This window comes from Carcharodon carcharias, chromosome 3, assembly GCF_017639515.1.
Source record: "Carcharodon carcharias isolate sCarCar2 chromosome 3, sCarCar2.pri, whole genome shotgun sequence".
Lineage (NCBI taxonomy): Eukaryota > Metazoa > Chordata > Chondrichthyes > Lamniformes > Lamnidae > Carcharodon > Carcharodon carcharias.
This window is the reverse complement of record NC_054469.1, coordinates 99,515,060-99,540,954: the sequence shown is the minus strand read 5'-3', so window position 1 is coordinate 99,540,954 and position 25,895 is coordinate 99,515,060. Positions and strand designations below refer to the sequence as shown.

The 25,895-nt window shown below is 40.8% G+C and overlaps 1 protein-coding gene across 5 annotated transcripts in view; it reads right to left on the bottom strand.

Moving 5' to 3' along the window:
- The window catches only part of LOC121275931 (tyrosine-protein phosphatase non-receptor type 3-like), a 305,875-nt gene that overhangs the window by 168,306 nt on the left and 111,674 nt on the right, over positions 1 to 25,895 (bottom strand). For 2 of the 5 annotated variants that reach the window (XM_041183799.1, XM_041183801.1), the window contains exons 3-8: positions 15,687 to 15,794; positions 15,535 to 15,577; positions 5,919 to 5,988; positions 4,465 to 4,509; positions 2,963 to 3,015; positions 374 to 494 (exon numbers count right to left, since the gene is read on the bottom strand). In XM_041183799.1, coding sequence (XP_041039733.1) covers positions 374 to 494; positions 2,963 to 3,015; positions 4,465 to 4,509; positions 5,919 to 5,988; positions 15,535 to 15,577; positions 15,687 to 15,794 — 440 coding nt within the window. Of the gene's footprint in view, positions 1 to 373; positions 495 to 2,962; positions 3,016 to 4,464; positions 4,510 to 5,903; positions 5,989 to 15,534; positions 15,578 to 15,686; positions 15,795 to 25,895 lie in introns of those variants that run through there. The other 3 variants (XM_041183803.1, XM_041183804.1, XM_041183802.1) reach the window with 3 other exon arrangements.

Here is a 25,895-nt window from a genome sequence, read left to right as displayed (position 1 = left end):
AGATTTATATACAGAGCTTTGTGTTACACAGTTAATGATCTAGAACCTAGGCTGCAATAGATTTCAGCAGCAGCAAACATTTTCCAAAAATATTTTTGCCAAGTTTCAACTTATTCTCTACAAAATACAATTTGATGTGATCATATCCAAGCAGTTACTGGGCCAAGGAAGAAAGTAAGTGGTGGTGTTAGCATCACCATAAAGGCTGAATAGATAAAATGGATGCAAAGTAAAATGAAATTGCAATGGTATTATGTACTGAATGAGTTGCAATTGTATAAAATACTTAAATATTACAAATAAAGAAAACTAAATTAGAAAGTAGTTTTCTTATTTTTATTACAGTTCCTTAATTAAAGCACTTTGGTTCTACCTGTGTTGTTTGTGCAAGGTCATCACGTTGGTTTGAAATTCTTGGTTTTTATCAGATATAAATTGGAAGTTTTCCACATAGCCAGGATGATGCTCAGAAGGATTGTATTCTCCAAGTTCAGCTGTAAGATTTAATTCATTGTTAATACACATTTGAATTGTCACCATTTTACTGCTCTGTTCACTTTTTAAGCAAAATGGCCTTGATTGTCTTGGCATATTCCATTCATTTTAAGGGTGCAATACAATTGGAAAATCGAGGCCTATATATTATCTTTGCTAGTTTTTTTCCCAATTTAAATAATATTTCTGCTTTCATTAAATGTATTTACTCTAAATTACACCATTTTGTATGAAATGGTAGATAATATTTAGCTTCTTCGGATAAAATCAAATCCACCAAAATATTTCTGTTGATTTCATTATTCTATGCAACTAAGAGTTTTTTCTTAATACTTTGAAATGCACTGTAGTCCGCTCCCTATCGTAATAGAGGATTACATAATATAGAACATCTATTAATCTCACCAGACAATACTGCAATAGCTTTCAAATTTGCATGTTAAAGATAACATAAGAACATAAGAACACAAGAACATGAAAAATAGGAGCAGAAGTAGGCCATTTGGCCCCCTCAAATCTGCTCTGCCAGTCAATAAGATCATGTATAATCTAATGTAGCCTCAACTTCACTGTCCTGTCTGCCCCCATAACTCTTGACTCCATCAATCAAAAATCTGTCTAAACCAGCCTTTATTCAAGGACCGAACCACCACTATTTTCTGGGGTTGAGAACTTCTAACACTAACAACCTTCTGAGAAGAAATTCTTCCTCATCTCCATCTTAAATGGGGGACCTCTCAGTTTGAAACTGTATCCCCCTAGTTCTAGATCCTTCCATGAGGGGAGCACATCCTCTCGGCATCTACCCTGTCAAGCCTCCTCAGAATCTTATATGTTTCAATAAGATCATCTCTCATTCTTCTAAGCTCCAAGGATAGGCCCAACCTGTTCAACCTTTCCTCATAAGGCAACCTTTCCTCATAAGAGATAACCTGAAATAATGTATAGTTGAAAGAATTTCATACTTTGACAGGCATTCTCCAGCCAGAGAAGAAACATTAACTGGATTTTCTCATAATATTCTCAAATTTGATAGCTATTGAGCTTTTACTTTGTCATAGAAAAATACTTGCAAGCTAATTCATGTGCAGATGATCTCTACTGTACGCACTATCATTAAGTGTACTTCACCAAAATATTGTGCTCCATTAGGCACTTTACTTGTTCACGGCTTGTATTCTCTCTCTGCATATATAACTGGCATGAAGGTGACTGGAAGGAACTGGCATATCATCCGACAGTAATTTTGGGTTCTTCTGATCACTTGAAACATTTCAACAAATCACACTTCATGAATTATTTCTGGCTTGTCTGCCACTGTGGATTAGATTTTAGTCGTAGTCAATGGACAGAAAATCTAGTGCATAATAAGTCAACCATTGGAATAATCTTCAAAAATTATTTTCCTTGATTTACAGTTGTAGCTGATGCTTTCATTCCTATCTGCGCTTGTGTAGTTCCGCTTTGTTTGTCTAACAGAACATTCCATGTCTCACTCTTTCCTAAATTTATATCCTACTTCCATCATTTTGTAATGCCGCTTATCATATCTAGCATCCTTAACTGCTTGAAGCACTATTATCGTAACTGCTGAAAAATCATCAACTACTGCATTTCTGCATCTTCGGAAGCTGGTCCTTGCATTTCTGGCCAAAATTGTCTCAGCTAACTTTTTCTTTTATTCCATTGTACTGGTACAGTTGGTAGCTCTTCTGATGAGAAAGCTGACTTTTTTGCTCCAACTCTAACCTCTGTGATTATGATAAAAAATCTCTTTCCATTATTCCATTTTATTTCACTATTTAGATTGTCCCTTTATCCTATCAAATTCTCTTTTTTCTGGATCTGAATAAAATTTCTGGCCCTGATATTTTCCTTCCTATTTTCTTGAAGCTGCGTGTCCCCAAACGTATCCATGCCCCAAGAAGTTTTGCTAAATCCTTATACTCCAGTTCATCATGTCTTCACTTCTGAAATTTGTTCACTTTTATCCTTTTATGAGATGTTTTACTGCTTTAAAAGTACAATATAAATGCAAACTGTTGCTGAAAGGCCGAATATTGGTTGGAATCAGCAGTACTTTTGAAATCTGTCAGTAGAATTCAGAGGTGTGAACAGCTGATTGAAATTGTCTAAAGACCCGACTTTGGCTGAAATCAGCAGAGCCTTTTAAATGGACAAATACAAGGTAAGTATTTGCACAATAAAGGCAGTTGCTCATGCTAATTATGGGCAATTTAAGTGTAGGAACGATACATCTATTCTACAAAGTTTGTAAATTATAGATTTGAATCTTCAAGTGAAGTTCAAGGAAGATCTTGGAGAAATAACTAAAACATGCTTCTGCAAAAATTTTCAAAACAGCACACTATATAAATAAATCAAACCCAAACCTTTTCATTAAATCACACTGAAGCTAATGGAAAATTAAACAGAAAATGTTACATGTTATAATTTCACCACTTACACTGGACTGCATAGGAAGCAAGTAAGACTGCTTTATTGTGAGGACAAGGTAATCTGGAAAACAAACAAATTTGGAGATTATACTGTCAGAATAATGTGATGATCCATGGTTAATCACTGAAAGTACTACACATCCATTTACTCTGTGCCTCACTCAGCCTACTCTCCCTACCCGCACAGGGAGTACTCAGCGTTTCTGGGTGTGTGTCACGCTGGACTGGCCTTATTGGCCCGCCCACGCAAAATGGCAGCGCCCAGCCAATCGCTGATGGTGATCGGCTGTGCGCCTGCCCACGCCTGCTCCCGCCCAACCCCCCACCCCCGACGGGGAGAAAATTTTCCCCACAATGTTGGAGTTTATAAAAGGTTAAAATCTATTAAGGGAAAATAAGTGTGTGGCAAAAAAAAAGAAAAATTTCTTGGAGGCAGTCATAGCAATAAATGAAAGTTCCATTTGAGATTAGTAGAAATAACAATACCAGAAAACATCAGCTCGACTCAGTGGTGACACCCTGCTTTCATGTAATCAGGTCATGGATTCAAGACCTACTTCAGAAATTTTAACACATAATCCAAGCTGGTGCTTTAAAGGTGCCATATTTCGCATGAGTAATTAAACCAAGGCCCCATTGCTTGTTTAAATTGCCATAGAGAATCCGATAGCACTGGTCAAAGAGTAGGACATGTTGGCCTAACCAACATGCTTCCTGAACCAACATCATCAAAATGGATTAATTGAGCAGTTATATCCTTGCTGTTTATGGTACCTTCTTGTACACAAATCACTTGCTGCATTTCCAAACGAATTCCTTTGTTACGAGGAAACAAGGTGTTTTCCTTTCTTCTCAAGGTCAAAAAGCAGAAAAATGAAACTATCAGAGGTAAGGGGAAAATTGTTGGCGAGACAACGTCACAGGCCAGTTTCTGGATGGCTTTCCTCATCCTTATCATCCAAGAACTCCATGGGAGCCATGCATGTAGTGGCCCGTGGTATGACCTGCCCCCGGGGAAACAATGTAATTTGCATCGCTGCTTCAAGTGCTACGCAAACGATGTGAATTCTACCCATGCTCTCCTCACAACCCTAGCAACTTCATTTTTTTTCAATTGGACAAAATAGTTGAGTTTTTGTGTTTTTTCCCCAATACTCTGGATTAAAGCAGTAATTTAATAGCATGTATGCACAACTAAAATTGTGGAAATATCTTATGGCAATAATGTAGATATATCATATTGGAGTATAACGAATTAAATCAAGTTTTAGACTCATTCAATTTGACAACGTCCTCATTCACACTCTCCCCACAACCCTAGCAACATCATTTTTTTTCAATTGGACAAAATAGTTGAGTTTTTGTGTTTTTTCCCCATGCACCAATCATTAACATGTAATCAAACTATTCCTGCTTAATCTTCAAAATAGAAATGTAGAGGTTAAATCTTATGGCCTGTCCCAAGTTACAGTTAGAAGAGTGTATGTTGTATACAAAACACAATACTTACCTTCCATCAATAAATTCCTTTTTCAGTTGTAAAAAATACAAGTGCCTGAAAAGTAGACGAAGACGTTAAATATTAGTGCATAATCTAATTACAGAAGGCATTTGAAAACTGGATGGTCCCAATGCCGTTATGCATTCTGATCTGCAAGTTTGAGCTGGGATAATTTTCATGCTAAGCAGCTAGTAGCAACACCCTGAAACAAATTTACCAACAGTAACATGCATAGAGTTCTAAACTTACATTATATTTTCTACAAAACTTTGTTGCCACTTACACAAAATGCTATTGGGAATATAACCAGCTGAAACAATGGTGATTTCAATGCCATTTCTTGTTGCTGAAACAATGGAAATTACTGCAATTTTTTCCCCAACATTTGCATGTGAACAATAATGTTCCCAGTAACAATAATTCAACCAAGAACTCTAGCTGTGACACACGTTGCCCCAACATACAAGAATGAGACCACAGCTCGAGTTATCCAGTTTAAAAAGACAATTAGAGCACTTTTTCATTTCATGCAGTTCTCAGTAATGAACTGAATCTTACAAACAGACCTACATATTTCTTAAGAGTCAACTCCTGTGAAGTTGCTCTGGGGAGGCAATACCAAGAATCATGCTAAAGACACAAACAAGCAAAGTTTTTAAAATAAACTGAGGGACAGATATTGCACACGAGCAAAACCCAGGACCTATTGAATGGATGTTCCATGGAAAGCATAGAGAGAACAGAACTAAAGCCTGAAAAATCTGAAGAAGGGTAGGCCAATGAGCAGCAGTTTATTGAATATGTTTCTAGCAGGAAATTGGTAAAACTATGGGTAATTTCAAAGATTTATTTGCAAATATTTTAAGTTTGTACATGGTTTATATGACAGAAATTATATTTTCCTGTTCCACTGTCTCAAGAAGAAAGTTATTCAAGTAATTAAATTGGTCAGCTTCGCGTATTTGCTTGGTTTGTAAATGCAACTGAAAAGAATCAAGAGATCTGATTGTTCTATTTTTTTCAGACGGAAAGGGATGCAAATCTGCATGTGGCAGGCTGAAGGTGCAGTAGCTGAAAAGAACTGCCCATAGCAGGAGTGAATGAAAACATGCTTGGCACCTTTCAGGGATGGGGAGGAAAGTTAAGTCAATTAATCTTTAATTTCATATCGCATTGCTCCAGGACTACTTGAAAAGAAACAAATTCCTGGAAAAAATTCCAGCCTGCGGCTATTTCAGACAACCTTGCTTTTTTAACCATGCAGATAACTATCGTGTTAGATAGGCTTTGAAATTTACATTCATCAAGTGAGTGATTTGAAATGGAACTTGCAATGTATTGAGATTTTATGGATTGGGCAATAGGCAATTGAATAAATGTCATTATTTACACTTGAAAGGTTCTGTACATGCACAATGTTGAGGTGCTATGCCATAAGTTGTACTTACATGCACATTGCCTACCTTGTCTGTTCTTGCTGCAGAGCATTAGGGTCTGTTACAAAAAATCTCACTCGGAAATTTAGTGCGCCTCCTGAAATATTTTAGGCGAAAAAGACACGTTTAAATTATTAAAACATCTTTTATTTAAAAAAGAGTTAATTGTGCTGGGGAATGGAACTCCTCACACTTCAAGTGTCTAGTATCTGTATCAAGTGCTCTCTAGTCTGGTGCAGCAAGGCCAGATAAAAAGTAACTCTCTCCACTCTGCTGCAAAAACTTCTCTCACCCTAAACTCAGAACAACAACTCGTATTAAACATCAAATAAAATATCCCAAGGAGTATTATGCAATAAAAGTTGGCACCAGACCACTTAAGGAGATATTAGGGAAGATTTTTAAAAATTCTTTGATGGGATATACGCACCACTAACTAAGCCAGCATTTATTGCCCATCCCTAATTGCCCTCAAGAAGGTGGTGTTTGTAGTATAAGGGTCTGACACATATAGGATTAATGTGGGACTGAGTACAGTACTGTCGACACAGTGATGTAAGAAGGCACATGACCCAGACCCAGGGTCAGTGTGGTGTTGAGCAGAGACGTGAACAAACCTAAACATGGCGGCAGCTACTAGGTTGTACCCTTTACTGTGCATAATGTAAATAGTTCTAGTAGTTAATAAGGACTTACAGTTAGCTTACAGAAGACTTCTTTAAGACATACCGTTTTGTAACCAACATCCTTCTGGAGGGCAGCAGATTGGAACACCAACACCTGGAGGTTCCCCTCCAAATCACTCACCATCCTGCCTTGGACCTGAATCTTCTGGTCAGTGTGCGGGGCTGGCCCTACTCGCCGACGCGTAAAATGACACGCGATGATGTCGAGCATGCGTCCTGACATCACCGCGCATCATTCCGATCTTCAGTTCGGCAGGCGGGCAATGGTGTCGGCTGTGCACCTGTCGAACTGTGAAAAGCCTGTTAAGGCCATTAAGTACCTAGTTAAACTGACTGTCTGGACTGCCCATCCAACGTTAAGGTTGGCGGGCAGGCGTAGAGCCCAGGCGGCCTTTGCATTTTTCAAAGGACCTCATCCATGGGGGGGGATGAGGTTTCATGAAGGCTTTATAACTGTAATAAAATTTTTAAATAAAATTCGTAGACATGTCCCAGCTCATGTGACACTGTCACATGAGGGGACATGTCCAAATAATTTGTTAAAAATCTCTTTTTCAGTTTTTCACAAACAAATTAATCGCCCTGAGGCATCTCTGTGTTCCCCTTCCTTCCCCCGCCCGCACAGGGAGCACTGAGCGCTTCCAGGTGCGCGTCACACTGGGTGGGCCTTAATTGGCACAATGGGGAGAAAATTCTCCCCTTGGAAATATATCACCGTTCCTTCACTGTCACTGGGTCAAGATCCTGGAACTCACTCCTGAACAGCACTGTGGGTGTACCTACACCACATGGACTGCAGCGGTTGAAGAAGGCAGCTCACCACCACCTTTTCAAAGGCAACTAGGGATGGGCAATAAATACTGGTCCAGCCAGCAAAGCCCACATCCCGTGAATGAATAAATGAAAAAAAAAAATGCTGGTAGTAAAAGGGAAAAAACCCAGAACCTTGCTAAAATGCAGAGACAAACCGAAATGCTGGAAAGCGCAGGAAAAATTCAAAATAGCATTCTGACCTGAAAAGAAGCTCCAGCAGCAGATACACAAAGGAAAAATCATCAGTAAAAGTTCAAAAGAAAGGCTTGGAAGCTGGAGGCTGAAATTTAAAACTCCTCACTGTAGCAGAAGACTTGGAAGTCTATCGTCAGAGTGCAGAGTCGACAGAACCTGCAAGGGTGAGCTTAATTTTTAAAATTTCATGCTGCAGCAAGTCCTGGGAACTCCTTTACGTAATTCAGTGTCAGATTACTGTTTGAAAGAAACCAGTCGCTAAAACCCGATCCCAAGTCAGAGCCGGAAAACATGACATCCAACCGAGTAAAAAAGAGAAATAATTAAGTATTTTGGGACTGTCGTGACAGTCCAGCTCGGTAAAACAACCAGCAGAAGCCCCAATTCAACTGACTTGAAAGCTTAAAAAGTAAACCACTGAACAAAGGAAGTTAGTAGGCAGGTGATCCAGGCAGCCATTGTTAAAAATCCATTTTTCAAGGAGACACCATCACCCTTTTGTGGAGCCTGCTAAAACCAGCAAGCACAGGAAATCCCTTTGTCTCTGAAGGAACAGCAATGCAATTTTGAAATTCAGAAAACTCTTAAAGCTGCACATACACTCTAAAAAAAAAATTAACATGGATCACAATTCCACACGTCCAGGTCAATTTGGACTAATCCATAGCTCAGATCAATCACAAAATTGGAGACTTCAGAGGAAGATTCTTAAGAGACACCATCACTTCAGTTTATATAAAAAGTCAGAAGATCAACATGCAAAGGAATATCTAACCCTGGAAAAGGCAATCCAGATAGTTAGAAGTGAGGAATCCATGAGTAGCACAGGACAATCTAGCAACAAAGACATAGGGACACTGTAAGTAGGGAAAGCAATACCAGAACAGGCCAGCAGAGCAACCGTGCCAGCACTGTGCAGGGAAGCACCCTCAAAGGCGATATCAATGTCTTGCAAGTGCAGCACAATGCTTCCAATGCAACAGGATTGGACACTATGGTAAACCGTGCAAGGCAAAAATTCTGAAATGTACGGAAGGCCCAAAGGTGATCCACAAGGTCAAGACTGCAAACCCAGAAGAGAGACAGCCATGCTTCTTGGGTGAAGTCAAAGATCTTGGTATCTCATTTTGGACTGCTGTCAATGGCCATCTAACAAATTTTAAATTAGATACAGGAGCCCGGGTGACAGCCCTGTTGGACAAAAAAACCATGGCTGACAACCCAACAGCTGATGCCACCCACAACGCCCCTGTATGCAGCAGGTGGATCACAAGTACTGGTGAAGGGCACCCTGCAAGCAACACTGAAGTGTAAGGACAAAACAATCCAAGAGACCCTGTTAGTCGTCTACCAACTGGGACTGCTCACTTTTAAGCCACAATGCCTGTGTTGAACTGAACATCCCACAAAAGATTGATGAGGTCAACCAAGGGCCTATCTCGAAATACAAAAGTGAGTTCCCAAAGTTCTTCACAGAACTGGAGTGTCTGAAAAACGTGTACAGGATCACTTTGAGAGAGCTTGCTAAACCCATGTGCCTTTTCACTCCACAAAAGGTCCCCCTCCCTCTCATCACACATATACAGCAGCAGCTGGATGAGATGACAAACATGGGAGTCATCTTCCAAATTACAAAACCTACTACATGGTGTTCCAGGATGATCCCAATCCCAAGACTGAACGGTCCCACCGAATTTGTGTCAACTTGGCACAGCTTAACAAAGCTGTAGCCATCCCAAGTCCTCTGTGGAGGAAAGCCTAACTAAACCCTTGAAGAGCATGGTGTTTTCAAAAATGTGTGCAAACAACAGATTCTGGCAACTTCCTCTCAATGAGGAGTCCCGGCTCCTGATAACATTTATTTCCCACTTTGGCAGATTCTCTTCAAACACCTGCCATTTGGGATCACATCAGCGCCAGAAATATTTCAATGTGCGATGTCGGCCATTTTGCAGAACCTTCAGGGGTTCATTTGTCACATGGATGATGTTTTGGTTCACGGTGCAACAGTGGAGAAACATGACAAAAGACTCACAGCTGTCTCAATGTCCCTGCAGGAAACATGGCTGATGCTTAATGACGAATGAGAGTTTTCCAAGACATCAATTTGACTCCTGGGTCACATCGTCACTAACAAAGGCATCCTAGCAGACCCACAAAAAACCAAGGCTACCAGCAAGTTCCCCACCCCATCCTCAGCCCCTGACCTTCAGCATCTCCTGGGGGTGGTGAACCAGCTGGAAATATTTTTACCGAATTTGGCACAGGTCACAGAGCCCTTGCTACTTAAGAAATACCAAGCTTGGTGCTGGCAGTCACATGAAGAGCAGGTATTCACTCGCATCAAGGTGATGCTGCTCTGCGCTGACATTCTGGCCCACTACAACACAGCCCTGCCAACTACCAGAGCAGCAGATGCTTCATCCACAGGTCTCAGAACAGTTCTCTTTCAGGAACAACTGGATGGAAGTCGGTGACCGGTGTACTTTGCTGCCAGAAGGCTGTCAGATTTGGAATCAAGATATGCCGTCATAGAAAAGGAAGCCCTCGCAGTCACATGGGCATGCAAGAGGTTTTCTGACTACATCATTGGCCTCATGTTCACAGTTGAAATGGACCATAAACCACTAGTCTCCTTATTGAACAAGAAGGAGCCGGCATAGATGCCTCCCAGAATCCAGAGGTTTCACCTGCATTTCATGAGGTTCGTCTGTGAGACGGTTTATGTCCAAGGTAAAAATCAGACAACAGCAGATACCTTTCAAGGGCCACGATGGGCCTCCTGACAAAACAGGGCATCAACATCCTGGGTGTTAACTAAAAATTGGATTAGCCATATAAATACTGTGGTTACAAGAGCAGGTCAGAGGCAAGGAACCGTGTGACGGGTAACTCACCTCCTGACTCCCCAAAGCCTGTCCACCATCTACAAGGCACAAGTCAGAAGTGTGACCGAATATTCTCCACTTGCCTGGATGAGTACAGCTCCCCCAACACTGAAGAAGCTGGAGACCTACCAGGACAAAGCAATCTACTTGATTGGCACCACATACACAAACATTCACTCCCTCCACCACCGACGTACAGTGGCAGCGGTGTGTACCATCTACAAGATGCACTGTAGGAATTCAAAAAGGCTCCTTAGACAGCATCTTTCAAACCCATGACCACTACCACCTAGAAGGGCAAGGGCAGCAGGTACACAGCAACACCGCCAACTGGAAGTTCCCCTCCAAGTCTCTCACCATCCTAACTTGGAAATATATCGCCGTTCCTTCACTGTCGCTGGGTCAAAATCCTGGAACTCCCTTCCTAAAGCACTGTGGGTGTAACTACACCACATGGACTGCAGCGGTTCAAGGAGGCATCTCACCACCACCTTCTCAAGGGCAACTAGGGATAGGCAACAATTGCTGGCCCAGCCACAAAAGCCCACAACCCCATGAATGAATGAAAAAAAACTTTGTTGAAGAACTGTAAGCCTGCCCCCAATCACAAGAATACACATCCGAGTGACCACAAATTAACTCCAACAGATCACCCAGGAGAAAATGCACAGTGAGGAGGGGCATGCCCACATCTGGAGAGACTGCCAATAAGGGTAGCCTCGACAGAGACTGCAAAAACATACTTTGAGCAACAAAAGCACTTTATAGTCACAGATAACCTCCTGGTCTACGCTGAGTGGCTGGTCATACCAGTCTCCCTGCAGCCAGAGATCCTTTAAAAAATACATCAGGGCCACCTGGGCTTCACTAATTGCAGAGTACAAGCCCAATCCACTGTCTGGCAGCCAGGTATCTCCAAGGCAATCGAAGAGAACATTGTGAATTGCTAGGTTTGGACGTTTCACAGGCAGGACCAAAAGGAACCCCTCATCCCCACACAATTCCTTACCAGGCCATGGGAAAGGCTGGACATTGACCTGTTTGACTACAACAGCAGGTCGTTCTTTAAAGTAATGGACTACTTCTCCAGATGGAGATGAAGCAACTATGTACCACAGAGACAGTAAGTAAGGCGCTAAAAGATATGTTTCCAAGCCATGGCATCCCTGACGAGATCGTGTCCGATAACAGCCCACAATTTTCCGATGAATACATCGCACCACATCCAGCTTCTGCCACTGCACCAGCTTCAAAGGATACCTACAGTCAAACGGAGAAACTGAAAGTGGTCTCCTGAAAAAGAATGAAGACTTTCCCACAGCACCGCTAACCTACAGGTTCACTCTGTTACAATGCGGCCTGTCCCCATCTGAACTGCTGATGGACCGGGAATTCCTCACACAACTTCTAATTCTGCCGAAAAAATTAATGCCACAGCTGGTAACCAAGGATTACCTGGGCATCCAAACAAAAAAGCTGTCATACAGACAGAAGCAAGCTTCTACCTACAACAGAAGGCACTGCGCCAAACACTTGCCACAACTACAGGAGGGTGACAAGATCTGGATTAAAGACATCGAGACATCTTTCATTAGAAAGAACGAGGATTAACCTCAGTTCTACCAGATTGGCACTGCAGGAGGCGCGGTCAGGCTAAACAGGAGGAATCTCCACCCTATCCCTAGACCAGCTGCTCCCACTGCACAGTGGAGAGCTTTCGACAAAGATACCCAGATGTCAGCTCAACCTCCAGATCAACGAGAAGAACCAGCAACAACAAAACCTACCACTCCCCCAACAGAGCTGTGAACGAGGTAGGGAAGTGTTATAAGGCCTCCATACTGCCTGAACCTTAAATTCAAGGACTTGAAGGGAGATGGAGTAGTGATAATGTAGTAATAGTGCTAAAGTAATAATAATGATAATGTAGTAACAACAATGTAAATGTATGGGACTAATAATGTAAGACATGAAATTAACTAGCATAAATCCAAATGCATTATATAAAGACTTGCGGGGGAGATGTAATATAAGGGTCAGGCACATAAAGGGTTAACATGGGACTGATTACAGTACCGCCCACACAGTGATGTAAGGCGGCACATGACCCAGACTCAGGGTCAGCGTGGTGTTCAACAGAGAACGAGAATAGACCTAAGCTCCTAGCTTGTACCCTTCATTGTACATATGTGAATAGTTATAGTAGTTAATGAAGACCTACAGTTAACCTACAGAAGACTATGGAGACTTCTTTAAAGCATAGCGACCTGTAACCAACACCCTCTCAACAGTGGTGAGTAACCTTCTTGAACTATGGCAGTCCATGTGATGCAGGACACCCACAGTGGCATTAGGAAGGGAGTTCCAGGATTTTGACCCAGCGACAGTGAAGGAATGATGATATAATTCCAAGTCAGGATGGTGTGTGGCTTGGAGTGGAACTTGCAGGAAGTGGTGTTCCCATGCATCTGCTGCCTTTGTCCTTCGAGGTGGTAGAAGCCACGGATTTGGAAGGTGCTGTCAAAGAAGCCTTTGTGAATTGCTGCAGTGTAGATGGTACACACTGCTGAGACTGTGCATCAATGGTGGAGGGAGTGAATGTTGAAAGTGGTGGATGGGGTGCCAGTCAAGTGGGCTGCTTTATCCTGGGTGGTATTGAGCTTCTTGAGTGTTGTTGGAGCTGCACTCATCCAGGCAAGTGGCGAGTATTCCATCACACTCCTGACTTGTGCCTTGTAGATGGTGGACAGGCTTTGGGGAGTCAGTAGGTGACTTACTCGTCACAGAATTCCCAGCCTCTGACCTGCTCTTGTAGCCACAGTATTTATATAGCTAGTCCAGTTCAGTTTATGATCAATAGGAACCTCCAGGATGTTGATAGTTAGGGACTCAGTATGGTAATGCCATTGAATATCAAGGGAAGATGGTTGGATTATCAAAAGCTTTGTCAAAGAGGTAGGTTTTAGAAAGATCTTAAAGGAGGAATGAAAAGTAGAGAGGTGGAAAAATTTTCAGAGGAAATTCTGGAGCAAATGCCTTGGCAGCTGAAGGCATGGCCACTAATGGTCAGTGATTAAAATCAGGCACGTTCAATAGGCCATAATGAAAGGAATGCTACATCTCAAAGATATATCTAAGAACTTCACTACAGTATAAGTAGAACATCCCCATAACAGTCAATGGGAACACTTGGAGAGTGAGGGAGATAGTAGCATAGTATGTCACTGGACTAGTAAGGATCTGGGGACATGGGTTCAAATCCCATCATGGCAGCTAGTGGAATTTAAATTCAATGAATAAATCTAGAATTGCAAGTTAGTCCCAGTAATAGTGACCATGAAATTATCATTGATTGTTGAAAAGACCCACCTGGTTCACGAATGCCCTTCAGAGAAGAAAATCTGCCATCCTTACCTAGTCTGCTGTCCATGTTACTGCAGGCCCACAGATATGGTTCTTAACTGCTCTCTGAAATGGTCCAGCAAGCCACGCAGTTCAAGGGCAAATAATGAAGGGCAATAAATGCTGGCCTTGCCAGTAACACCCACATGGCATGAAAGATTGTGACACTTCCCACGAAAGAATAAAGAAAAATAACACTTGTGTTTCAGCCCACACTTACTGGGAACTGGATTAAGCTGATTGCCTGTCCAATCTTTCATAGCATTTTTTGCAGAGAATGCCTAACATTATTAGTAGGTACTTTGGGCAGGATTCTCCAGTCCCGCTGAAGTCAACAGAGATTTGAATGGCTCGCCACCTCTGCCACAGGGAAACCCGATGCGGTGGGGCTGGTAAATTCCAGCCTAATTAGCAGGGCTTCTTCTCCTTCCAGCAAGCGTGGGTGGCTCGAGATGCCAACTGTTGGATGTGGGAGAAGGGACTGGCAGTGCGCTACAATATAGCTACTGGGTTGAGTACTTGGTCTTAACATTTAAGTGACCCTCCCTGAGGATTTGGATAAGGCTACAATGGGGGGAAAATATTCATAAGTACCATGCATCATATTTCTAGCAGGGCGGTAACACTACCAGAATTTCAACCCTTAGCTATATAATAAACAGAAGATTGTGAGGAAGACACAAGAGAATTTTGTCATCTTATTGGATAAATACTGCATTCATTTTTTCATTTACATCATGGCTTGTGTTATTGAACAGGAGGCTCTTTGGTTAAATCCCTGGCCTATCCCATACTCTCAATGTCATTTGGACCACACCAATTGTTTTCAGCATTCCTGTCAATCAGAGTTTCTGATTGTTCTCCAGTGCTTTCTTTTAAATTCACAAATGGATATTGCATAAAAGAAAACAAAAACAGAAACAGAAATACCTGGAAAAACTCAGCAGGTCTGGCAGCATCGGCAGAGAAGAGCACAGTTGACGTTTCGAGTCCTCATGATGTCATGAGGACTCAAAACGTCAACTGTGCTCTTCTCCGCCGATGCTGCCAGACCTGCTGAGTTTTTCCAGGTACTTATGTTTCTGTTTTTGTTTTGGATTTCCAGCATCCGCAGTTTTTTGTTTTTATCTTTGCATAAAAGAAAGATCAGACTCGATTGTGATACTTACGTATAAATAAATATTGCAACACTCAAACTATTAAGGCTCGTAGTTAAACAGCAATATGTGAGAGGTTGCAGAAGTATGGAACTGCAAACCCAACAATATTTTTAGGGCAGGAGGGCAAGGAAGAAAAATACTTTTACTTGGATAAGTAATGTAATGTGCAGCCATGTCAACAGTTCCTTTCATGACAGTTTGAAGTTAGCTCCATGCCACCAGTAAAGGTAATGATTGGAGGGTCAAGCACTTTCTCAAAAGGCTGGGAGGGAAACCTTTTTACTTCAAAAAAAAGTTTTGTAAATTCTGAAATACTAAGGCACACATCCTTTCATATTTGCATATTTTCATATTTGCCTACATTTTTACTCAAGACATTAAGGTTATTTGCATTATTTCCATTTTAATTTAAGGAAGCAACTAAAACAGTGGCTAAATAATTCAACGAATAGTTTTGGGAGGTTAATAACATTTAGTTATAGTAAGTCACTACGCTTACCTTTAAGCTGTTTCCTGATAGGTTTGCTAGGTTCAAGCCACCTCTGTGCATGAAATATTAGTAAATCCACATTAGATTTTACGATCAAGTTAGTAACGAAATGCATGCATAGAAGAAAAAATGTTCAAATGTTTTAAATAATATATGCTTACAGGACATTCTATTGAATCATCCATAAATTGTAAACCAAAATATTCCTTTTCAATCAAGTCCAGGTGTTTATAGACCATATCCAGCAGAACTTGACCAGCATCTTGTTTCTGCAAAACAAAACATGGTTTTAAAGTAAGAGCTTGTAGGATTGTAATGGATATTGGTGGACAGTCTATCGATTCCCACAGCTAACTCGAATATAGCTCCTCACACCCCGCTTCCTGTAAGGACTCCATCCCATTCTCTCAGTTCCTTCGCCTCCGTTGCATCTGCTCTGATGATGCTACTTTCAAAAACAGTTCCTTTGACATGCCCTCCTTCTTCCTTAACCAAGGTTTTCCACCCACAGTCATTGACAGGGTCCTCAACCGTGTCCGGCCCATCTCCCGCGCATCCAGCCTCACGCCTTCTCCTCCCTCCCAGAAACATGATAGGGTCCCCCTTGTCCTCACTTATCACTCCACCAGCCTCTGCATTCAAAGGATCATCCTCCGCCATTTCCGCCAACTCCAGCATGATGCCACCACCAAATACATCTTCCCTTCACCCCCCCCCCGGCGGCATTCCGTAGGGATCGTTCCCTCCGGGACACCCTGGTCCACTCCTCCATCACCCCCTACTCCTCAACCCCCACCTACGGCACCTCCCCATGCATACTCAAAATATGCAACACCTGCCCCTTCACTTCCTCTCTCCTCACCGTCCAAGGGCCCAAACACTCCTTTCAAGTGAAGCAGCATTTCACTTGCATTTCCCCCAATTGAGTCTACTGCATTCGTTGCTCCCAATGTGGTCTCCTCTACATTGGGGAGACCAAACGCAAACTGGGCGACCGCTTTGCAGAACACCTTCGGTCTGTCCGCAAGAATGTCCCAGACCTCCCTGTCGCCTGCCATTTTAACACTCCACCCTGCTCTCCTGCCCACATGTCTGTCCTTGGCTTGCTGCATTGTTCCAGTGAAGTTTAATGCAAACTGGAGGAACAGTACATCATCTTCCGACTAAGCACTTTACAGCCTTCTGGACTGAATATTGAGTTTAACAACTTTAGATCTTGAACCCCCTTTCCGTTTCTTCCCTCTTCATTTTGTTTTTTCCAATAATTTATATGGATTTTTCTTTTCCCACCTACTTCCATTATTTTTAAATCTATATCTTTTATGCCCTTTTAGTCTTATTTCACCCCAACCCCACTAGAGCTATCTGTACCTTGCATGTCCTGCCATCCATTCTTAATTAGCACATTCTTTTAGATAATATCACCACCTTCGACACCTCTTTGTTCTTTTGTCTGTGACATCTTTTGATTATCTGCTTCTATCACTGCTTGCTTGTCCCTACAACCACCCCCCCACTTCTCTCCGCCCCCCCCACCTTAAACCAGCTTATATTTCACCACTCTCCTATTTTTACTGTTGAAGGGTCATGAGGACTCGAAACGTCAACTTTATTCTTCTCTACTGATGCTGCCAGACCTGCTGAGTTTTTCCAGGAATTTCTGCTTTTGTTTTGGATTTCCAGCATCTGCAGTTTTTTGTTTTTATCTCTGTTATTAAATGAATACTTTGCATCCGTCTTCATAAAGAAAGTAAAGAAAGTGGATACACTAAGAGGAAGTGAAGTTATGGATATGATGATAATAGAGAAAATGTACTAAAAAACTGAAAGTTGCTAAGTCATGGTCCAGATATAATAAAAGAAGTAAAGGTAGAAAGAGTAGGGACATTTGTCACAATCTTACAATGCTCATTAGATATAGGAGTAGTGTCAGAGGGCAGGAGGGTTGCTATCACTATTCAAGAAAGGAAGAGGGATAAACCAGAAAACTACAGGAGTCAGCCTAAACTTGATAGTGGGGAAGTTATCAAAAACCACTAACAGGGACAAAACAAACTTTCATTTGGAAATGTCTGGGTTAATCAGGGAGAACCAATAAACTTGTTAAAGACAAATCATTTCTGAGTAACTTAATTGAATTATTTGATGAGGTAACAGAGAAGGTTGATCAAGCTATTGCAGTAGTTGTTGTATATATGGACTTTCATAATATTTAACACATGGACTTCCAGAAACTGGAAGCTTTGGAATTAAGGGGAAAGTAGCAGTATCGATACAAAATTGGCTCAGTGCCACAGGAAGCAAATGGTGGCGGTGGATGGATGTTTTTTAGACTGGAAGGTGGTTTGCAGTGGTGTTCCCTAAAGGGTCAGTTTTGGGCCCATTATTTTTTTGCAATATTTATTAACAACCTAGACTCGATGCATGAGGCAGTATTATAAAGTTTGCAGACAATACAAAACTTGGCAAAGTAGTAAAGTAGATGGCAGTGAAGATAGCTAAATGCTTTAGAATGACATAGACAGGTTGGTGAAATGGCAAATGTCATGAATATGGAGAAGTGTGAAGTGATCCACTTTGTGAGCACTATTATGGAAACGCATTATACTTCATAAAATCTTGCCATTTATAGAAGAACTGAGAGATATTGGTGTCCCTATTCACAGAACATTATCAGTTTGCCCTGCTACCTTTCAAGTGGTTAAAAAGCATAACGGTTACTTGGGCTTTGCAAGCATGGGCTGGTTGGGTGTGGTCTGTACCTTGCCCGTTGCGAACAGAAGGGACATGCTGTTTGATACGATCCACCAATCTTTGGGACATACAGCCTACATACCTAGCATCACATTGGCATTGAAATTCATATACAACATTACTCATTTGGGTGATAAGCAGAACATCTTTAGGCCCTGTTCTCTGCTAACAAAAAGAACATGTATAAACATTGCACCTGTTCCAGCTAAACAAAATAAATGATTGTCATTCACTGGTTCATTCCTCAGGGCAATGCCTTGACCAATCAGAGTCAAGTTGCCTGGTTTAAAATTTCAAACAATGCTTACAGTTAACTGTCAGTCACCATTAACTGGTGCATTCTCTATGGTAATGCCTCTGCCGATCAGAGTCCACTTGCCAACCAATCAGCACTTTCTCTCTCTTCTCATGCAGTATAAAGTTGTTGATACCCCTGACATTGGCATTCTTGTGATTGTCCCGATGGATGCAAGATGACAAGCTTCGACAAAATATCTTTACTCAGCAATACCCACGTTCCATACTACCAAATGACTATAATGAAAGGTTTTGATAGAGTAGTTACAAAAATACTATTCCCCCTGGTGAGCAAGTCAACAGCTAAAGGTCACAGATTCAAAAGAATTGACAGAAGATCTAGTTGGGAGATGCGAAGAAATATTTTCACTCAGTCATTGCGATTTGGAGCACACTACCTGAAAAGATGAAAACCTGAGGCCATAAATTATTTTAAAAGGAAACTAGACAGGTACTTAAGGATGAGAAATGTACAGGGTTACGGACAAAAAGTTAGGATGCGGGACTAAGTACGACTCTTTTCCAAAGAGCCAGCACTGGCACATTAGGCCCAATGGCCTTCCTCTATGTTATAAGATTCTATGATTGCATGATCTACAAAAGTGCATATTTTCCCTGCAACCTCCCACTCCAAGTGTAGTTTGCAGTTCTTCGTGGCATTTTTTTCTTAATATGCCATATCACCTCCCAAGCAAAAAGAAAAAGAGAGAGGTAAATTTGAGAGGCAGAAGCAAAAGAGACTGAGCAACTGCAAGACATCAGAGGCAGGCAAGTGCGTGATCATATTTTTCAACCTGTCATGTGCACCATTGAAAAGATATGTTACATATTAAATTAGGCATTTTGGGTTAATTTGATTGAAAAATCATTAAGTACCTGCAGGATCTGAAAGAAGCACTATGAGATAGGAATTTTTAATGGTAAAGGCATCACACTAATACACATTAACTACAAATTCATTATGACAGAGTCTCATTTTTCACATTTGCACAATCTGGCCAGTTTCGATACAACACTGAAAATTATGATTTATTTTTTCCATTTGTACTTTAGCTTAACAACTTAAAAAAAGTTATCTATGCCCATTTGTACCTAAAAATTATCATCAGGATCCTACAACTGGCATAGGATCTCAATTTGCATATTTAAGCAAGCCTTAGGTCTGTTCCAGGCTGCTTAACCATTTACAGGGTCCCCAGGAAACTGCATCAGGGAGGCTTCAAGTGCCAAAACGAATGGCCAAGGTGCTGACTCTGCTATTGCTGCCCCTCCCCCCATAAGCCCATTTTTCAGGTAATATATGAGAGTCTGGCAGTTGAAAATCATTCCCTTCATATCAGTGTTTCAGTGATTTTTAATGAAAATTCTAGCTGAATTTTCATAAGATAATTGATAACCCTTTACATCTGTGAGATGGATTCTAATTGGTAAAACCAATGAAGTAGGGAGAAAAAATAAATATAATCTTTTTCATATTTAATCTTGGGAAGTGAGCAACAAGTATTTATAACCTGCTTGACCGGAGAGCACTGAGTCAACCACAACACGGGAACAAAATCACATGCAGAGCAGATTGAACGGAGGTGGCAGGGTACCTTCTTTAAGAGCAATAGTGAACCAATTGGGTTTTGACATAATATTTTGGTGCTGGCCGACAAATTACCAGACACATTGAATTAAATGTCACAATTTCCCCTATTGGAATTTCAACTATAATCTTTGGGATGCTAGTCCAGTACCATATAAATTAAAACTTGATTTAAAAGCAATATTTACCTTTAAAATGTGATCAGACCAAAATTACATTAATTGATCAGAACAGTCATGATTAAAATGCAGATTTAAATTACAGTATAAGTGAGAAAGAATTTCCTAATTATAAGACCCACAACCTCTTCCTGGACATTTGCTACACAATCATATCACACACAGTAACAAAATACAAACATATTTAACTGCTCTTCAAAATGATGGTCAGAGTAGCAGGCAGTTTAATGACAAGCTTGCATTTTTTTAAATTAACAGTCTATTGCTATACCATATTGATATCATAAATGACTATCTTTCTACACATTGGGTTTCAAACTTCTGGTAGCTTTCTGTGGAAGTTCCCACAAGATGACATACTTCCACATATGGAGAAAGAATCGAAGGAAGAGACTAACTGATGACTGTAAAGTTTGGGGTATTACATCTACCCACTAAGGGATGGGGAGGCATAGTGGATGCTTCCTTAAGGAATTTTTCCCTCAGATGATTGAGACACCCACAATTTGTCTTTAATTTTGTGTTGTTGTGGGTGGGAGTTGATACAAATCATAAGCCTGTTCTGAAAAATGTTGTCAAAAACCACTGACAGATGCTTTAGATGGGCAGGGGGAACAGTGCAATGTTTCCTAAAACAATCAATCAATCAGTGGTCAAGGATAATCCAAAGGTCCTCAATTTCCTCCGTAAAAGAAATTGTTTGGATTTCTGATAGAGCAGGAAAGTGAACACCAAGAGAAAGACACAAGGGTCAAAGTCCTCTTCAGACACACCTATCAGCATATTGTATCAGGGGTGCAATATGTGTCTGGAAGGAGAGATGTGCAATCACTCAGTAGTTATATTTTGAGCAATTAGAGTGACACAATCAAACTCTTGTCCACTGGCAGAAACTGGCATGGGAAGCCTGCATTTTCACAACTGGTCCTTGGCATCAGAAGTTGTGGCTTAAGACTATAAGACGTAAGAGCAGAAGTAAGTCATTTGGCCCATCAAGTCTGCTCTGCCACTCAGAGATCATGGCTGATCTGATAATCCTCAACTCCAATTTCCTGCCTTTTCCCCATAACCCTTGATTCCCTTACTGATTAAAATCTGTCTATCCCAGCCTTGAATATACTTAATGACCCAGCCTCTACAGCCCTCTGCAGTAAAGAATTCCACAGACTGACTACTCTCAGAGAAGAAATTCCTCTTCATCTCTGTTTTAAATAGGCACTCCCTTACTCTGAGATTATGCCCTCTGGTCCTAGACTCTCCTACGAGGGGAAACAACCTCTCAGTATCTACCTTGTCAAGCCCCCTAAGAATCTTATATGTTTCAATAAGGTCACCTCTCATTCTTCTGAACTCCAACTGACTCAACCTCTCCTCATCAGAAAATCCCTCCATCCCCAGGATCAACCTAATGAACCTTCTCTGGATGGCCTTCAAAGCCAGTATATATTTCCTTAGATAAGGGGACCAAAACTGTTCACAGTATTCTAGTTGTGGTCTAACTAGTGCTTTGTATAGTTTTAGCAAGACTTCCCTATTTTTATACTCCATTCCCTTTGAAATAAAGGCCAACATTCCATTTGCCTTACCTATTACCTGTTGGACTTGTACGCTAGCTCTGGGATTCATGCACTAGGACTCCCAGATCCCTCTGTGATGCAGCTTTCTTCAGTCTTTGTCCATTTAAATAATATGCAGTCCCCTATTCTTCCTGCCAAAGTGCATAACCTCACATTTTCCCACATCATATTCTATCTGCCACGTTTTTGCACACTCACTTAACCTGTCTATATCCCTCCGCAGGCTCTTTGTGTCATCTTCACCACTTTTGTCATCTGCAAGCTTGGCGACAGTACATTCATTTCCCTCATCCAAATCATTAATATATATTGTAAACAATTGTGGCCCCAGCACTGATCCCTGTGGCACTCCACTAGTTACAGTTTGCCATCCTGAAAATGAATATTCCAAATCCCTGTTTTCTATTAGTTAGCCAGTCCTCTTTCATGCTAATATACTACCCCAACATAAAGGGCTCTTATTAAGTAGTCTTATGTATGGTATCTTATCGAACGCCTTTTGGAAATCCAAATATATTACATCTACTGGTTCCCTTTATCTATCCTGCTTGTTACCTCCTCAAAGAATTCTAATAAATTTGTCAGGCATGATTTCCCCTTCATGAAGCCATGCTGACTCTGCTTGACTATATTATGCATTTCTAAATGCTCTGATATCCCATCCTTTATTATAGACCCAACATTTTCCCAATGACATATGTTAAGCTAACTGGCCTACAGTTACCCGTTTTTTGTCTCCCTCCCTTTTTGAATAAGGGTGTCACATTGGCAGTTTTACAATCCTCTGGGACTTTTCCAGAATCTAAGGATTCTTGGAAGGTTATGACCAGTGCAGCCACCATCTCTGCAGCTAGTTCCTTTAATATCCTAGGATGCAACCCATCAGGTCCAGATGACCTATCAGCCTTTAGCCCCATTAGTTTCCCCCAGTACTTTTTCTCTAGTGATAGTTATTGTATTTATTTCCCCCCCCAACTTTTGCTTCATGATTATTTAGTATTTTTGTATGCTATTGATAGATTCTACTGTGAAGACTGATGCAAAATATTTATTCAATTCCTCTGCCTTTTCCTGGTTCCTTATTATTATTTCCCCAGCCTCATTCTCTAAGGGGCCTATACTGACTTTGGCCTCTCTCTTCCTTTTTATATATTTACAGAAGCTATTACTATCCGTTTTTATATTACTTACTAGTTTACCCTCAAAGTTTATTTTCTCCCTCTTTATTTTTTTTTGGTCATCTTCTGTTAGTTTTTAAAACTTTCCCAATCCTCTGGCTTACTACTACCACATTTTTCTTTCACTTTGATACCATCCTTAACTTCCTTGGTTAACCATGGTTGATTTATCCCCTTCCTACAATCCTTCCTCCTCACCAGGATATATCTTTGTTGTGAGTCATGAACTATTTTCTTGAAAGTCTGCCATTGCTCATCAACTGTCTTTTCCGCTAAACTCCTTTTCTCCTTAAATTCCTTTCCTTATTCAAAAAGGGAAAGAGACAAAAAAACAGGTAGCTATAGGCCAGTTAGCTTAACATATGTCATTGGGAAAATGTTGGAATCGATAATATTGGATGGAATAGCAGAGCATTTAGAAATGCATAACATAATCAAGCAGAGTCAGCACGGCTTCATGAACTCTGCCCTCATTCCTTTGTAATTACCCTTAGTTAAGTTAGCCACAGTTGTTTCCGAACTAAGTTTCTCACTCTCAAACTGAATGCTAAATTCCACCATGTTATGGTCACTGTTTCCTAGGGGAATCTTTTACTCTGAGATAATTTATTAAACCTGTCTCATTATACATGCCAGGTCCAAAATAGCCTGATCCCTGGTTGGATCAACATATTGTTCTAGGAAACTGTCCTGAATACACTCTATGAATTCTTGCTCATGGCTACCTCTGCCAATTTGATTTTCCCAATCAATATGGATTAATTAAGAGTGCAGGAGAGGAGGGCGAGAGCACAGGAAGGGAGGGTGAACACGCAGGAGGAGAGAGCAAGAATGCAGGAGATGGGCTGGGAGGTGTGGTATGGAGGCAGGAATAGGATGGCATGGGAGGATTGGAATGGGATATGGGGATTACATGGGAAAAAGGTCGGAATGAAGGATGGAATGGGGTAGATATGAGGAATGAAAAGAATGGGATGGCTATAGCATGAGTGTGATGGCATGGGAAGGTTTGGATGGCATTAGATTGGTATTTAAAGAGGTACTGTTGCAATAAAGATACTAAATTTACCACAAATATTTTGTGGGTCTATGCGCACCAAAATAATTCCAACACTCATGAACCTGAAACAAAAGCAGAAAATGTTGGAAAAATTCAGCAGGTCTAGCAGCATCTGTGGAGAGAGAAACAGAGTTAACGTTTCGAGTCGATATGACCCTTCTTCAGAGGGTCATATGGACTCGAAACGTAAACTGTTTCTCTCTCCACAGATGTTGCTAAACCTGCTGAGCTTTTCCAGCATTTACTATTTTTGTTTCAGATTTCCAGCATCTGCAGTATTTTGCTTTTAAATTATTGTAATGAACCTTTTGCCTCAGGAAATGTTTTTCACTCCCTCTCAGTATGATAGGTAACCAATGCCAATTTGGCTCAGGACTATTCCATGCCTCAGTGATAAAATCCATAACATATATTTATTTTGGCTCGTGAGATCACAAGACAAAAATAGGAGAAAACTCAGCTCATCCTAATTTATCCATGGAAAAGTCATCAAGCCCTCTTATTGGACCCTTCTTGAATGATTCCAGGATTATTGCCGACACTATTCCTCCTGGAAGTTCATTCCATGCATTGATAATTCTTTGTATTAACAAAAAAATTTCCTGACATCAGTCTTAAATTCACATTTTTGCAGTTTGAATCAGTGTCCCTATTTTCTACTGTTAGGTGTGCTAAGTATTCAATCTGGGTCTCTTGCAATTTCATCCTTAGCTACTTCAAAACCATTCATGGAATATACGTGCCACCCACCTTTCTTTACCATGTGTGTACTTGCTACATGTTTACCTTAAATTTAATCTACCCTATCTGACCTCATGTACAATCTGATCTGTTGAAACATTTCCCACACCACTGCTATCTGGATTTCAAAGCCATAATGAGTGGGCGAAAGGCTATATCCTCATCATCCTTGCCCAAAAATAGTGGGAGCGAGCATTTCAGCATAGAAAAAAAATTATACTTGTGACAGGATTTCAAAGTCGCAATATCACAGATTAAGAAGAGAAAAGGCTCACAATAATAGACATTAACCAACTTTAGTGAACAACGACCCTTGGAGTCTTTTACCCCTCTCGTCAATCTAACAGCCAGGCTCAGTCCAACATTATATTGGGGACAAATAATACAGTTTAAAGCATTTGATTCAATAGCAAAACAAATCATTTTCCTCATCTATAAATTAGAGGACACAGAATTCCTGAGAAACACAGTATTCCAAGCTGCTGATTAGAATTTTCTTATGGATCAATAGCTCTTTCCCCCAAATATAACACGCAAGTATGAGGCTAGATATAAAATTTATTAAACTGTCTCCACGCTTTTTCTACTTATGTTTTCTTGATGCGCATACAGGAATTTTGACAATATTTGTGCATATGATAATAATGTAAATGTAGGCAACTTTGAAATTAGACACAGTCTCCTGGGCACGCCACCTGAATAACTTGAAGCAGTATAATTTTGAACATTTCCTTCTTGAGGCCTTTATATCCAGAATGGTACACTACATTCCCAACTTTGGTGAATCATGAAGAATAGTGAATCAAATGTATCCTTGTCCTTATCTCAATTTCCCAAATCACTGTAGCTACCAGTGTAAATAATAACTAAAGGTCATTCAGAAGCTGAAAGCATAGGATTAGGTTGACAAAAATGTGTTCAACTGGTTTGAAATTGAATCCCTTTCATCTATAATTGATAAATGTTTCTTTGATTGACAGCTCAATGAGATTGATA